A 16,542-nucleotide genomic window follows, 5' to 3' on the forward strand; every position below is an offset into this window, starting at 1 on the left:
TTCAGAAACAAGGTTTCAAAACCTAAACGAGAGTAGGCTACTCACTAGGTGTTCACACGAAACAGTTATTTATTTCTATATGTATTTATTTATTTTCATTGTTACATGGTTTTATCTTTTCTGTTTTGTTTCATCAGGTTCTTTTTGTCTCTTTCTCTAAAATTGTATTGTAACATTATTAGTCTATTATTATTGACTATTATTGTCTATTATCTAGACTATTATTGTTGTTGCTATAATATATGAATAAAAATAAATTAAAAAAAATTACAATTTGACTCTTTTACGACAACAAACGCTGAGCCATTAATTATAAAGAAAACAAATCAACACAAACATGCTGATGTGAACAGCTTAATGCTAACTTTAACATTGAAAACGCCATAGACAAAAGCTAACGCGTTAGCATCAGTCCCGTTTTTAAGTTATAAAATACATCTATCAGCTGTTTCAGAAGACCATAACAGGTCAGTTTAACATAAAAAGTATTAAATATTACTCACAGACATATGCTCTTCAGGGTTTTAGCGGGGAAAAATTAGGATAAAGCGAAATAAAGCAATCAATCCACGAAACGTAGATCGAAGCACTGCTTCGACCTGCAAATCACTGCTTCAATTGGTTCAAGGTTCAAAGCAAAGCCGCGCTGCAGAAAAGTTGATTACAGACCTGCTGCAGTTTAGTTAGTTTTTTTATTTTAATAAATTTGCAAACCCCCCCCCCCCCCCCCCCCCAAAAAAAAAAACTTTTTCACATTGTCATTATGGAGTATTGTGTGTAGAATTTTGAGGGAAAAAATTATTTAATCCATTTTGGAATAAGGCTGTAATATAAAAAAAAAGTGGAAAAACTGAAGCACTGTGAATACTTTCCGGATGCACCGTATATATAAATGTTTGTATTATGTGAAGATCCAAGCAGTGATAGCACTCCCCTCATCTTTGACTCATTAATTGGCATTTTCCCAGTTTCTATATCTTTATTTATACCTTATTTATACAGAGTGGTTGGGAAAAATGTCAAGCATGCATCCTCTTGACAAACCCACTTGGCCCTAAAGTAACCCTTAATTAGTTGGTTAAAGTGAAAAAAACCAAAGTACATAACATTCCTGTTTTTGAGAATTTTCTCCAAACCGTTTGTACCATTTAGAGGACAACTGGTCCTCATAAAGATAGGATAAAAAGAGCATGCAAGCCCATATCTTTTCTAACCGCTCAGACAAAACCACAGGTTACACACTACAGATGAGGTTTGTCTAACTGCTGTGTGACTCGTCAACAACAGCGTTCAGCCAGAGCAACCGCTGTAACACACACACACACACGGCTGTGTAAATGATTCAATAAATTCATCTTCAGAGCCATTGTCAACCTGTTGTTATAAGAGTGCTTAGTGGCGAGGATGATCGTTTGTTGATCAATTGTCAATCTGCTTGCCTGTGCGTGTCTTTGTTTAATGTGGGTTTGTCGTTGCACGCTGACAAACACACTGTCCTTGACAGATCCTTAGCCTGGTCTGATGGCTGGGAAATCCCAGACAATTGGGGACTGAGGACCTCCTGCAGCATTCAACCACCTTTACAGCCTCTGGGTTACAAACCATCACCTCCTATAAGTATGTGTGACTGGTTTACAGAACTAGATTAACATGGCAGAGGGTTACTGTGCCAAATGAAATTATTTGATGTAAAATTTTGGCTCCTTGCTGTTTTATGAGCCGTCTGAACATCTCAAGTTTAATTTAGATATTTTTCCTATTACCTTCCTTTGTGTATGTGCTCAGAGATCAGATTCAGTTCTGATTTCATTCTGCTTTCTAAGTCATCACTGGTGATGAAATGGTCACTTACAAACAGGAAAAAAAAAATGTTCAGGAACAAATATCAAGAGCTCATAAATGGACAGACCTTCATCAGAAACTATAACAATGAAACAAGGGCCAGAAGGAAAGTCAAAGTCAGCACTGCAGACTCACTCGTATCTATGACAGGCGTCTCTATCTTTATACGTCAGAAATGTCATAACGGATATAAATCTAAGATTGGTCCACATAGTCAAATAAGATGATCCTTTTGGTGCTACACCAGAGTCAACATGACTGACTGTTGACAGCAGATATAAAATAAGTAAGAAAATGGTGAGACCACTTTTCACCTTTAAAAAATGCAGATCTGTTTTAGGTGGTTTTACAAACATCAAGCTAAATGTTGAGACAAATATGCACCTTAATATAAGAGGTAATCAATTCCTCTCTGAAAGACAGATTAATAAAGCATCTAATGACAGACATTTAGCATGTGAAGGTGTGTTCATTCAAATTTGCAATTCATGGACGTTTTGTATAACTGTTACATTGGTAATATTGTAGCCTGCAGTCTTTTGATGTCAATTTCAATTGCAATTTCAAGGGCACTTCTAAAATATTAAAAATAAGAATTAAAAAAATGGCTGTGCAAAATTTTGCCTGTTTTTTGGGTGGTGGTGGGGGGGCACTCGAAGGGGGTCTCACTCGGGGAGTAATTCAGTGTAGAACTTCCACTGGGCCTTCCAAGAGGTGTGCACGCTTCTGAATTTCTTCACTGCATTTCCCAGAGAACATGTGTCAAGCAAACAATGATTTTTTTTTTTTTTTTTTTGCATAGGTGTGAGTGTGTCTTTGTTTTAAGAGCTGCACTGAGGCAGTTTTCTATCGACTGTGTGTTGACATGGCAATAAATCATTTTGTCTAACAATGTGGGCAGGACTGAAACATTGTACAGTGAAACAAGATTAGATTGTTGTCAGTAATGTAACACAAAACTCATCTGTGGGCTTTTGTAAAAGTGAAACATGCAGCATCAACAAACAGGTTCTGTCCAGAATGGAGACTTTACCATCTTAATAAAAGGATAGTGAATAAGTACTTCACCACCAGGGACTAAATGAGATGTGCACGTGGGAGTGCACAATAAAACATGGGCCAATCAATGTTCTCACAACACTGTCAATAGTTTCAGTCTACAATAACTCTTTGGTTTTACAACGAAAATGTCACTCTTCAATTTTAACACAAAGTCTGAATATTCCCTCAAAATTTATGAATTAAATTTATTGTCTTACAGAGCAATAAAGAACGGTTTCATAGAACTGAAGGTACATTCCATAAAATGTGGTCTTACCAGGTCTGTTCTATGAAACAATGGCAGCCTGTTTGAGAAAACTAATCTTTTGCCAAGCACTATAGAAACTTTTTTTTTTTTTACTCATCAATTGAGCTGAACACTTCTTGGCATATGAAGTTTATTTACGCATACATTTTCAATAGAAATATTCATTAACTGACAGGATGATGGTTCAAACCCTCAGTGTGGGTGGGTGACAAAGTGTCTGCTCAACCTTGGGGCACATTGCCCCCTTGATGGCATATAGATACGATTTAAAGACACAGAAAAATGATGATGTCATAAGATAAGAATGTGGAAGAAGAGATTAAAGGAGTAGCTCACAACTAGAACTCCAACAGCACATGTGCCTCCACCCGATCAACAGAGAAGGGCAGTCAGAATTCTTTTCCTGATTTGGCTGTATGAAAATGGAGTTTACAGACCTTTGCAATGGTGTATATATAACGAGGATTACCTTTGGAGCATTATGAGACAGGAATGTTGTATTTCATACTGTCATGAGGCAGGAAGATTACTGTTGCTGACATCATGCGTCATTGTCCATTATTTGTAACATAGAAGTGCAATCCTGCTAATTTCGCTGTTGTGTATCTACATTTTAGTCTATATCTCATTTTATTTCTATTATCATTATATTCCCTATTCATTTCTTAATATACTGGATAGTATGTTACTGTGGTGGAGTGACATTAAACCTTCTTTGAATCTTTGGCTCTTGAATCTTTTTATGACATCACAACGTAGGAAAATACGGGCAGGTCAGCTCAGGTCATGTAGTATTTGCTGGTGCTTTGCATCACCACATCCACCACACTACAGAACCATCTTCACTGCTGAATGGCAACCACCCAGGCAGAGTAATGGTCTGTCTCCACCTTTCAAAAGTAATGCTGCCTTTTACTGACTACGTTTACATGCCGTTAATATTCGGGTTATGGTCAATATTCCTGTTTCTGAATCATTAGGAATAACCCGTTTACATGCTTAAGCAGACAGAGTTACTCCTATATACATGGTCATTGGTATCATTTGGAATATCCCCATCTAAACAGCAACACACGTCTTCCACCAGTGCTTGATTTGGTCTGGCGTTCGTGCAAATCCTGCTTTGTGTAATCGTGCTTCGTGTAAAACCCCTCACTACACACCTTATATGAGGTCTGTTAGAAAAGTATCGGACCTTTTTATTTTTTTTCAAAAACCTGATGGATTTGAATCACATGTGCTTGCATGAGCCAACCTTGAACCTTCGTGCGCATGCGTGATTTTTTTTCACGCCTGTTAGTTGTGTCATTTGCTTGTAAGCAGCCTTTGTGTGGATGGGTGGAGTCTCTCGTCGTTTTTTCTTTGCAAGGAAATGGCGGAACGACTGGAGCAGCGCGACTGCATCAAATTTTGCCAAAAACTGGGCAATAGCCAGGTGGAAACCATTCGGATTATTCAGATGGCTTTTGGTGATGATCCTCTGGGCATCACACAGATTAAGGAGCGGTACAACCGGTTTAAAGATGGCCGCACAACGGTGGAGGGCGCGCCGCACTCCGATCGGCATCAACATGCTGAAATGACCGGATCATTTCCAAAGTGAACACTGTGATGATGTAGGACTGTCGTGTGATTATCCCAGAAATTGTGGAAGAGGTGGACATCAGCACTTTTTCGGTACATTCCACTGTGAAAGAAGATTTTGCCATGAAAAGAGTGGCGGCGAAATTCATCGGCACAAAGCTGATGGCGCAGCAACAGCGCCTCCGTGTTGAAGTCTCACAGGACATGTTGTAACATGCCCAGCTCGTCAACCATTCCGAAGATTCAGATGGCTTTTGGTGGCTTTTCAGTCATGTGACTATCCGAGAAATTGTGGACAAGCTGGACATGTCAGGGCATGGACGCAGAACACAATGCGTTGTTTACATCTGCTTCTGTGGTGTCCGGTGGGTTGCGCGCACCGCATACAAGTAGTTGCCGTACTGAAAAGACCAAGATTCCTTGCGGATAGGACATGCGCAAAACACAAAATACTATTCTTTTCTATGGAGATATCCTGATGCGCGTTTATATGACCTGATATTCGAATTAGAAAAGGAGTAACCCAGGGGTCTTATTTGGGTTTTTAAAAACCGGAATATGAGCATATTCGGGATTTTGCGGGTGTTTACATGGCCGTGCGCAACCGGGTTATTGCTAATATTCTGGTTATGAAAGGGTTATGAAAGGGTTATTGGCTGCATGTAAATGTAGTCATTGTATTCAGAACTCAGAAAAAAAACCTCCAAATCAGAAAAGTGCAGGTCATTCAAGTCTGAAAAAACATGGGCAAGATCCGTGTAGACCGAGTGCATCTATCAAATGTCACAGCAGTATGGCTGTGCACACAGTGAGTAGTAAGCAAAATTAACTTTTCCTCAATTCTGACTTGTATGCAGTATGGAAGGTTTTATGCAGCCCAGTCTCATGGTTTTTTTTCTTGCCCCATCACAGAAAGTGTCCGATTTTCATGACATGTTTTTATAATTTTGCGATTTATAATCCTCCCCTTCTCCTAACTGTAACCATAACTATAGCGTAAGTGTTTACCCATCCCAAACTCTAACAATAACCCCCCCAGACCCCTACATCACCCCACATTTTGTGCTCCCATCACAAAATGAATTTGTGCCCCCGTTACGAAAAATGCCTCATTTTCGTGCCCCCATCACAATCTCATATATTAATGTACTTTTCGTAATGCTGCCACGAACTGCCGTGAGACTGGGTTGTTTTATGCAGTAAATTTGGTACTGACAAGCCGTGGATCTTTGTGTTGCTGTCTGTACGGAGGTAAGTCACAAAGACATGACAATCCCTCTCTGTCATGGTTCTCAGGGGTGCAGGGCACAGCAGGAGGCAGGAGGCACAATGCAAACTCAGACAGGTGGTTGGCTATAGAAGGCTTTATCGAAAATACTGGCAGAGGGTCTGGTACACAAAAAGGCAGTCGGCGAGGTGAAGGTACAGGCAGGTGTAATACAAAGGCATCAAAAATACAGGCTGAGGTCAGAGCATGGCATTCAAAGTTTCAAGGGCAAGACAAAAGACGAGGTCGAGAAAAAACAGACACAGTCAGCAACAAGGAACTATGGCTTGGAACAAAGAACAATAGTACGTGAGCTGGAACGGAGATAGGAACATCAACGAACAAGCAAGAGACATGAAAAGTAGCAGGGCTTAAATGCACAATGTTTTAATTAGGAAGAGATTTGGAGCAGGTGTGGTGAGCAGGCAGGAGGAGGGTGTGGACAAACAAAGATGAAACACTGTGAGGCAAGAGAGTGCAGTGACAAGATGGCAGACAAAACAGGGTGTGGCCAACAGAGATGAGGAAGTGCAGGACAAGAGAGTGCAGGGATCAGAGGGAGACAGTGATACAAATGAAACTAGGCGTGATTATATGTGAACAGAGATGGGTAGTGTAGACAAGGGAGTGCAGAGACAACATGGACATAACTAATAACCATAAACTAACAATACAGACGTAACAAGACCGGGAAAGAACTAATGGACAAAGGATACATGGACTCTTTACAAGAAAAGATTAATACTTGACCATGAAAAGAAAAGCAGACATCCAGAAATTCAAAGGCCCAAAACTAGAACAGAACTGACATGAATAATACAACTGAAGACTAATGTGGTAAACCTGACAAATCAAACTAGTGACAAAAGCAATCATGAAACAAACAAAAAGTTGATCAAAACTAAACAAGAACGGAAGTCAACATGTGGCTGGAGTGTGATGAACAGAAAACAACAAGCTGCGACAAAAGCAATAATGAACAAAAATCAAAGACAGTGGATCAAAGTCTAAACAAAACCAGAATGAAACTCAATATGTGGTTGAAATGTGATGAACTGAAAACCAGCAGCTGTGACAAAGCAAAATAAACAGATGATCAAAAGAACTCAACAAAGACAAACTGACAGAAAATCATAATGATCACGGACAGATCAGGGGCAAATCATGACACTCTCCAACAATGATGAAAATATCTTGGAAAGGAGCTTACTGTCCCGATCCATGAGTTTGTTGCAGGCATCAATGCTTTTCCTGCAGATGTACTGGAATACACTTCAGTCGAAGGTCAGAAATACTGATTTGGAATTATTGACTTTCAGCTTGCAGTGGAATACAACATCAACATCTATCTGCTGCAACCAGGTGAAACACAGTGAGGCCCTGGACTTCTGCAGCTGTTGAGTCCTCAACCCTGAGGCGCCTGCATGTTGGATCATGCATAGAGAAAAGCACTACATGACAAAAAGGTCATAGCTGCCATTCCCTTACGATAAAAGTTCTACTCCTCATCGTAGTCCAAAAGTAAATTGGTAAAACCTGAATGAATTAAGCTGTTTGAACTTAAGTTTGTAAGTTTGCTCAACTCTAGATCAACTCTAACTTACAACTTACTCTTCTTCTTACTTATAAGGTTTTGAATAATCAGGTCCCATCTTATCTTAGGGACCTCATAGTACCATATCACCCCAATAGAGCGCTTCGGTCTCAGAGTGCAGGCTTACTTATAGTTCCTAGGGTTTTTAAGAGTAGAATGGGAGGCAGAGCCTTCAGCTTTCAGGCTCCTCCCCTGTAGAACCAGCTCCCAATTCGGATCAGGGAGACAGACACCCTCTCTACTTTTAAGATTAGGCTTAAAACTTTCCTTTTTGCTAAAGCTTATCGTTAGGGCTGGAGCAGGTGACCCTGAACCATCCCTTAGTTATGCTGCTATAGACTTTACACATAGACGGTTTTGTCGGCGGGTAGTACGTAGACCGAAGTTTACGGTAGTTCCGGCTGTTTTCGCGGTGGAAAGGGGCGGAGCATTTCGCCGGCGTTTTGACCGCCGTACTAGCCGCAAATACGCGGATAAAATGCCGCTAAATCCTCCGAATAAAGTGGCGTTTTGACGCCGTAGCATCCGGCACACGTCAGGCAACAGGGGTTAATACCCAGTTCTATCCTTTACAATCGCAGGTTAAGATGCGCGTGAGAACGGCGGTGTTCTGCTGCCACCGATAATGCCCTGTGTACCGCTGGATATATCCAGGCAAATCCTGCGTTACTCCAGGAACTTTTGCATATAGGCACCGCCCCCAGAGTATAATAGGCTGAAGCAGCAGGAATACATGCCTCTGTCACTGCAGGGGTGAGGGAGATCATACTCATTCTTCTCCTTCCTTTTTCCCCTCCTCAACGTGTTGCTTGGTCTCCACCACAGGGCTACCCTCTGCTTCTGAACCAGACCTCTTGGTAAGTCCTTGCCGCTGCCAATTTTATTTTAGGAGGCATACTGGAGCTTCTCTGCAAAAATATCTGGAGCTGGCCGAGAGTGAGAGCCCTGCATGCAGCGTGCTAGCGTTTTTATATTGACCGCCGCCTATTGGCCGTTAACCGGAAGGTGGCGTTTAGAACGGTGTACTGTCCGCTAGCGCCGCTGTTTTGTCTGCCTCTGTCGCCGGTTAAAACGCCCTTGAGGACGCCAATGTGGGCTCTATCGCCGTTTTACACACCGTTGATTAGGGATACAACGCCGGCCGCCAATTACGGTGGTGTAAACTGCGGCACTACAGGAAGAGGCAGGATGAAACGGCAATTAAAAAGTATCAAACGCCATTGTTCGCGTTGTCTCCATCGTCACGCGAATTCTCCGGGAGCGCTCCCGGAATTATTCGACATCAATCAATCAATTTCAATCAATTTTTTTTTATATAGCGCCAAATCACAACAAACAGTTGCCCCAAGGCGCTTTATATTGTAAGGCAAGGCCATACAATAATTATGTAAAACCCCAACGGTCAAAACGACCCCCTGTGAGCAAGCACTTGGCTACAGTGGGAAGGAAAAACTCCCTTTTAACAGGAAGAAACCTCCAGCAGAACCAGGCTCAGGGAGGGGCAGTCTTCTGCTGGGACTGGTTGGGGCTGAGGGAGAGAACCAGGAAAAAGACATGCTGTGGAGGGGAGCAGAGATCGATCACTAATGATTAAATGCAGAGTGGTGCATACAGAGCAAAAAGAGAAAGAAACAGTGCATCATGGGAACCCCCCAGCAGTCTACGTCTATAGCAGCATAACTAAGGGATGGTTCAGGGTCACCTGATCCAGCCCTAACTATAAGCTTTAGCAAAAAGGAAAGTTTTAAGCCTAATCTTAAAAGTAGAGAGGGTGTCTGTCTCCCTGATCTGAATTGGGAGCTGGTTCCACAGGAGAGGAGCCTGAAAGCTGAAGGCTCTGCCTCCCATTCTACTCTTACAAACCCTAGGAACTACAAGTAAGCCTGCAGTCTGAGAACGAAGCGCTCTATTGGGGTGATATGGTACTACGAGGTCCCTAAGATAAGATGGGACCTGATTATTCAAAACCTTCTAAGTAAGAAGGAGAATTTTAAATTCTATTCTAGAATTAACAGGAAGCCAATGAAGAGAGGCCAATATGGGTGAGATATGCTCTCTCCTTCTAGTCCCCATTAGTACTCTAGCTGCAGCATTTTGAATTAACTGAAGGCTTTTTAGGGAACTTTTAGGACAACCTGATAATAATGAATTACAATAGTCCAGCCTAGAGGAAATAAATGGATGAATTAGTTTTTCAGCATCACTCTGAGACAAGACCTTTCTAATTTTAGAGATATTGCGTAAATGCAAAAAAGCAGTCCTACATATTTGTTTAATATGCGCTTTGAATGACATATCCTGATCAAAAATGACTCCAAGATTTCTCACAGTATTACTAGAGGTCAGGGTAATGCCATCCAGAGTAAGGATCTGGTTAGACACCATGTTTCTAAGATTTGTGGGGCCAAGTACAATAACTTCAGTTTTATCTGAGTTTAAAAGCAGGAAATTAGAGGTCATCCATGTCTTTATGTCTGTAAGACAATCCTGCAGTTTAGCTAATTGGTGTGTGTCCTCTGGCTTCATGGATAGATAAAGCTGGGTATCATCTGCGTAACAATGAAAATTTAAACAATACCGTCTAATAATACTGCCTAAGGGAAGCATGTATAAAGTGAATAAAATTGGTCCTAGCACAGAACCTTGTGGAACTCCATAATTAACTTTAGTCTGTGAAGAAGATTCCCCATTTACATGAACAAATTGTAATCTATTAGACAAATATTATTCAAACCACCGCAGCGCAGTGCCTTTAATACCTATGGCATGCTCTAATCTCTGTAATAAAATTTTATGGTCAACAGTATCAAAAGCAGCACTGAGGTCTAACAGAACAAGCACAGAGATGAGTCCACTGTCCGAGGCCATAAGAAGATCATTTGTAACCTTCACTAATGCTGTTTCTGTACTATGATGAATTCTAAAACCTGACTGAAACTCTTCAAATAGACCATTCCTCTGCAGATGATCAGTTAGCTGTTTTACAACTACCCTTTCAAGAATTTTTGAGAGAAAAGGAAGGTTGGAGATTGGCCTATAATTAGCTAAGATAGCTGGGTCAAGTGATGGCTTTTTAAGTAATGGTTTAATTACTGCCACCTTAAAAGCCTGTGGTACATAGCCAACTAACAAAGATAGATTGATCATATTTAAGATCAAAGCATTAAATAATGGTAGGGCTTCCTTGAGCAGCCTGGTAGGAATGGGGTCTAATAGACATGTTGATGGTTTGGATGAAGTAACTAATGAAAATAACTCAGACAGAACAATCGGAGAGAAAGAGTCTAACCAAATACCGGCATCACTGAAAGCAGCCAAAGATAACGATACGTCTTTGGGATGGTTATGAGTAATTTTTTCTCTAATAGTTAAAATTTTGTTAGCAAAGAAAGTCATGAAGTCATTACTAGTTAAAGTTAATGGAATACTCAGCTCAATAGAGCTCTGACTCTTTGTCAGCCTGGCTACAGTGCTGAAAAGAAACCTGGGGTTGTTCTTATTTTCTTCAATTAGTGATGAGTAGAAAGATGTCCTAGCTTTACGGAGGGCTTTTTTATAGAGCAACAGACTCTTTTTCCAGGCTAAGTGAAGATCTTCTAAATTAGTGAGACGCCATTTCCTCTCCAACTTACGGGTTATCTGCTTTAAGCTACGAGTTTGTGAGTTATACCACGGAGTCAGGCACTTCTGATTTAAAGCTCTCTTTTTTCAGAGGAGCTACAGCATCCAAAGTTGTCTTCAATGAGGATGTAAAACTATTGACGAGATACTCTATCTCACTTACAGAGTTTAGGTAGCTACTCTGCACTGTGTTGGTATATGGCATTAGAGAACATAAAGAAGGAATCATATCCTTAAACCTAGTTACAGCGCTTTCTGAAAGACTTCTAGTGTAATGAAACTTATTCCCCACTGCTGGGTAGTCCATCAGAGTAAATGTAAATGTTATTAAGAAATGATCAGACAGAAAGGAGTTTTCAGGGAATACTGTTAAGTCTTCTATTTCCATACCATAAGTCAGAACAAGATCTAAGATATGATTAAAGTGGTGGGTGGACTCATTTACATTTTGAGCAAAGCCAATAGAGTCTAATAATAGATTAAATGCAGTGTTGAGGCTGTCATTCTCAGCATCTGTGTGGATGTTAAAATCGCCCACTATAATTATCTTATCTGAGCTAAGCACTAAGTCAGACAAAAGGTCTGAAAATTCACAGAGAAACTCACAGTAACGACCAGGTGGACGATAGATAATAACAAATAAAACTGGGTTTTGGGACTTCCAATTTGGATGGACAAGACTAAGAGTCAAGCTTTCAAATGAATTAAAGCTCTGTCTGGGTTTTTGATTAATTAATAAGCTGGAATGGAAGATTGCTGCTAATCCTCCGCCTCGGCCCGTGCTACGAGCATTCTGACAGTTAGTGTGACTCGGGGGTGTTGACTCATTTAAACTAACATATTCATCCTGCTGTAACCAGGTTTCTGTAAGGCAGAATAAATCAATATGTTGATCAATTATTATATCATTTACCAACAGGAACTTAGAAGAGAGAGACCTAATGTTTAATAGACCACATTTAACTGTTTTAGTCTGTGGTGCAGTTGAAGGTGCCATATTATTTTTTCTTTTTGAATTTTTATGCTTAAATGGATTTTTGCTGGTTATTGGTGGTCTGGGAGCAGACACCGTCTCTACGGGGATGGGGTAATGAGGGGATGGCAGGGGGAGAGAAGCTGCAGAGAGGTGTGTAAGACTACAACTCTGCTTCCTGGTCCCAACCCTGGATAGTCACGGTTTGGAGGATTTAAGAAAATTGGCCAGAGTTCTAGAAATGAGAGTTGCTCCATCCAAAGTGGGATGGATGCCGTCTCTCCTAACAAGACCAGGTTTTCCCCAGAAGCTTTGCCAATTATCTATGAAGCCCACCTCATTTTTTGGACACCACTCAGACAGCCAGCAATTCAAGGAGAACATGCGGCTAAACATGTCACTCCCGGTCCAATTGGGGACAAATAGTTTGCAAACAGAAAGTGTTTATGATCATCACTTTAAAAGGTAATTTCAGCCCTACATGTGGGTAGAAAACAAAAGTAAAGGTGCCTAGCATCATAATCATGTGACCTAGATTGACCAATCAGAAGTACCATGTATGAGTAGAATTTTGTATTATAATATGGCTACGTACAGCTAGCCACTGTCAAGAAAAAAGACAAACATCCTTAATAAGAAGAAAAGATAAAAGGACAAATTATGAATGAATATTATATACGGCTTGGTCTTTTCTCATCTTGCAACAGCTAAAAAGAAAAAGGTTGTGAGCAGTATATCTTCCTAATGATTGGACTGAATACAGTATATCCACACGCTGGATGACTCAGTGAGAATATTGCTACATTTACTGAAAGTTAAATCCTGAAATACAGATATGATGGGGGGGGGGGGGGGGGTATAAAAACCAGAGCAATCAGAGATTTCTGACATCCGCCAATTCTGATCCACTGTCGCAATCTGATCAGTCCCCTCTAAAAATTGGTCCCCTTTTGCATACTGCACATGTGTCATTTCGGAGCATCAGAGCACGACATCAGCGCGTCTGAGACTGAGTCTCTGAGTCTTACTCTCTACACCCAAAGTGATCAAAGGGAATAATGTGATTACTAACCATCAGATGACAAAGTAAAACCTCTGAAATAATTCCAAAGTCAGTTTTAAGCAGAAACGAGGTGATAATCGGTGAATCGCTGCTGATGCTCTGAAATGACGCATGCGCAGTGAAGGCAGGGGAACCAATTTGTAGGGGGGGCCGTTCAGACTGCGACACCATATCACCTCCAAAATTCAGTGGAGTCTTCCATCCCCTACTATGTATCTGTGGTGCAAATTTGGTGAGAATCCATTAAAGCTGGAGGGCCAGGAAGCATACTGAAATTGAGACAATTGTTAGAATTTTGATGGGGACCAAAGTAATTTTGTTTGTTAGTGTGAATATAAAGGATTCCCAAAATATTAGTCTGAACTTGATTAAAATTCATCCGTATCGAAGCCAATTCTGAATTACTGGCACGTGCCAAAATTCGAAAGCCAGGATGCCATCGGGGTGACGTCACGGGTCACGTGGGGGGATTTCACCGCTAGCTGCGATGCATGCTGGGATAGAAATTTAAAACTGAAGAAGGCAAGATGGAGGAGCGAGACAGTAGAAGTGGAAGAAAGTGAGGAAGACCGGCGATATACACAGAAAGTGTGAAAAAAAAGACGTCATTTGGAGCGAGAGAAAAAGAGAAGATGAACGACGGTGAACATTGGGAACCAAAGAGATCGTTGGGAGCAACTGTGACAGAAGACTGGCGATCAAACTCACGAGGATTTTGCAGCGCTGCTTTTGGACAGGTGAGTTGCCTGGTGACTGGTGTCTGACGGTGTACAGTTATGGTTATTATCTGATATCTAGGTCTATAAAACAATGATTTTTCAGCCGCTGAACAAAACCAGTCAGTCAGGTTGCTCAAGCGCAGACGCACTTACGGCTTGAATTCGTCTACAGGTTTTGACGTTCGCTGGGGCGAAATACGCTATGGATTTCCCTCAAATTATGTATGATCCCACGAATTAAAAATTCCCCCAAAATTTTAATGGGTTCTAAATATGATATATATATATATATATAAAATTAAAAATTCCCCCAAAATTTTAATGGGTTCTAAATATGATATATATATATATATATATATATATATATATATATATATATATATATATATATATATATATATATATATATATATATATTAAACTTCAGACTATATTTTATCTATTGAAGATTGCTGATATTCCAGTTTTAAATACGTAGTTTTGATGTAATCCTTCAAAGCCTCTATAAACTGAAATCTTGATCCAGAATCTGGATCCAGATCACCTCCAAATGGAGTCTTCCATGGACTAATATCTATCTGCTGTGAAACCTTTGTCAAAATTCGTGTAGTAGTTTTGACGTAATCTTGCTAACAGACAGACAGACAAATAAATCAATGCCGATGATTTTATTACGTCCTTGGCGGACATAAAAAAAATCCTCGAACACTGTGTCTATGTCTCACCCTCCAAACTTGAATTTGCTTTTTTCTCCCAGGAAAACTTCTTTGTGTTTCCTGCGGCCAGAGTGCCGTCCGCTGATCACCACTGTGACGAGGCTGGCGGTAGCAAGTGCGAAGCACAGTGGGTGCCAAGTCAACACTTCCATCTTCATGTTTGCAGTCTCCTACAAACAGCTGAGTGCTGTCACAGTCAACTGAGATGCTGGCGTCCCAGCCACAGTGACCACCATGCCTCCGCAGGGAGACGCCCCGCTGCAGCCAGTGACGATTCCTTCTGGTTTCAAATCAACCTCCCACAGAGTTCAAAAGAAGTCCTACCAAGGCTGGTGGTTTCCTCACCCAGAGATCTCCAGAACACAGGCAGTACTTCCAAAAGGGTATTTAACATCTGTGAGCAGCCGACTGGTTTCTCTCACGGTGAATCTTGAACATGAGCATCAAGTGCATGCATGTATTTTGCGGTATTTTTATATGAAAGCATATCTGCAGCTCATCCCAGCTGTGTGTCACAGTGAGACAGAGTGTCTGATCTCCAGGAATCTGTCTTCTGATCTCTCTCTCTCTTGCTCTCTCGCTCAGTCTGTTTCTATGTGTTTTATCTGAGGTTTTATGGATCATTCCCTAAAATTAAAATTGATAGGAATCTATTCATCGCCACAAAAGAGGAATGACACTAATTCCAACCTAATCCTCTTATCTACAGCCACATCAATTTTTTCACTAACCTACAAACGTGCGCGCGCGCACACACACACACACACACACACACACACACACACACACACACACACACACACACACACACACACACACACACACACACACACACACACACACACACACACACTATTAATCGGGATTTTCACAATGGGACAATGAAAGAACAGACACCTTCTGTGATATGAGGTGAGCGCACACTGCTACTGTGTGTCAGCAACTTAATGTGTGTGTGAAAATGAATCACAGCCCAGGAAACGGTGCAAACAATAATGGTTATTACAGTCAATTGTGGTTTAATCCCATCTGCAGAGCAAAGTGTGTCTAATCCAGCATTCCTGTCTTCATTCTTCACCTCAGAAGACATGATCACAAACAAACCTGCTTTACAAGGACTTCATGCTCGGCCTTGGCCTTAAGGCCCCTTTTTTTTTGGTACAAGTTGTGGTCTTGGTTACCACTCTGAGAGTGTATGAGTGTGTGAACTTTCGCACTGTCCATGGGTGCCACTACAATGTGGCACCCATGGACAGTGCGTAGAGGTGATGGTCTAGTGGTTAAGCATTGGGCTTCAGACCAGAGGATCATCAGTTCAAATCCCAGCCTGACCGGAAAATCACTAAGGACCCTTGGGCAAGGTCCTTAATCCCCAAGTTGCTCCCAGTGTGTAGTGAGTAACTTGTATGGCAGCACCCTGACATCGGTGTGTGAGTGTGTTTGTGTGAATGGATGATTGTGAGGCATAATTGTAAAGCGCTTTGAGCATCTGATGCAGATGGAAAAGCACTATATAAATGCAGTTCATTTAATGTGTCAAATGAACAGTTACACAGAGAGACTCAAATGAGGTATACTATTTGCACTGCATGGGAATGTTAGCTGCAACACTCTGTATGAGGTTTACATGAGTGTGATCCAGTGTGCACGTGCCTGAGTGCTGAGGACCCCAGCAACTGGAAAATGCCAGGGGGATCCCATGTATTGCCTAGCTGCAGCAGATAGATGGTGCCTTTCAGAAGATAGCAAAAGAAAAGTTCTTCTGGGTGGTTGCTAAACAGGGAACAGAGCAGTTCCATAGGGTACTGGACCTGTCAGTATATAATACCAGCTTGTGCTCCCTGACTTGAATTC

General features: G+C 41.2%; 1 protein-coding gene across 1 annotated transcript in view; it reads right to left on the minus strand.

Moving 5' to 3' along the window:
* LOC117519240 (gamma-aminobutyric acid receptor subunit rho-3-like) overlaps positions 1-14,943 on the minus strand; it is a 61,460-nt gene extending 46,517 nt beyond the window's left edge. The window contains exon 1 of the mRNA XM_034180561.1: positions 14,698-14,943. Coding sequence (XP_034036452.1) covers positions 14,698-14,846 — 149 coding nt within the window. The 5' untranslated portion in view covers positions 14,847-14,943. The remainder of the gene's footprint in view (positions 1-14,697) is intronic.
* Positions 14,944-16,542: the final 1,599 nt, after the last annotated feature.

Source organism: Thalassophryne amazonica, chromosome 1 (genome assembly GCF_902500255.1).
Source record: "Thalassophryne amazonica chromosome 1, fThaAma1.1, whole genome shotgun sequence".
Lineage (NCBI taxonomy): Eukaryota > Metazoa > Chordata > Actinopteri > Batrachoidiformes > Batrachoididae > Thalassophryne > Thalassophryne amazonica.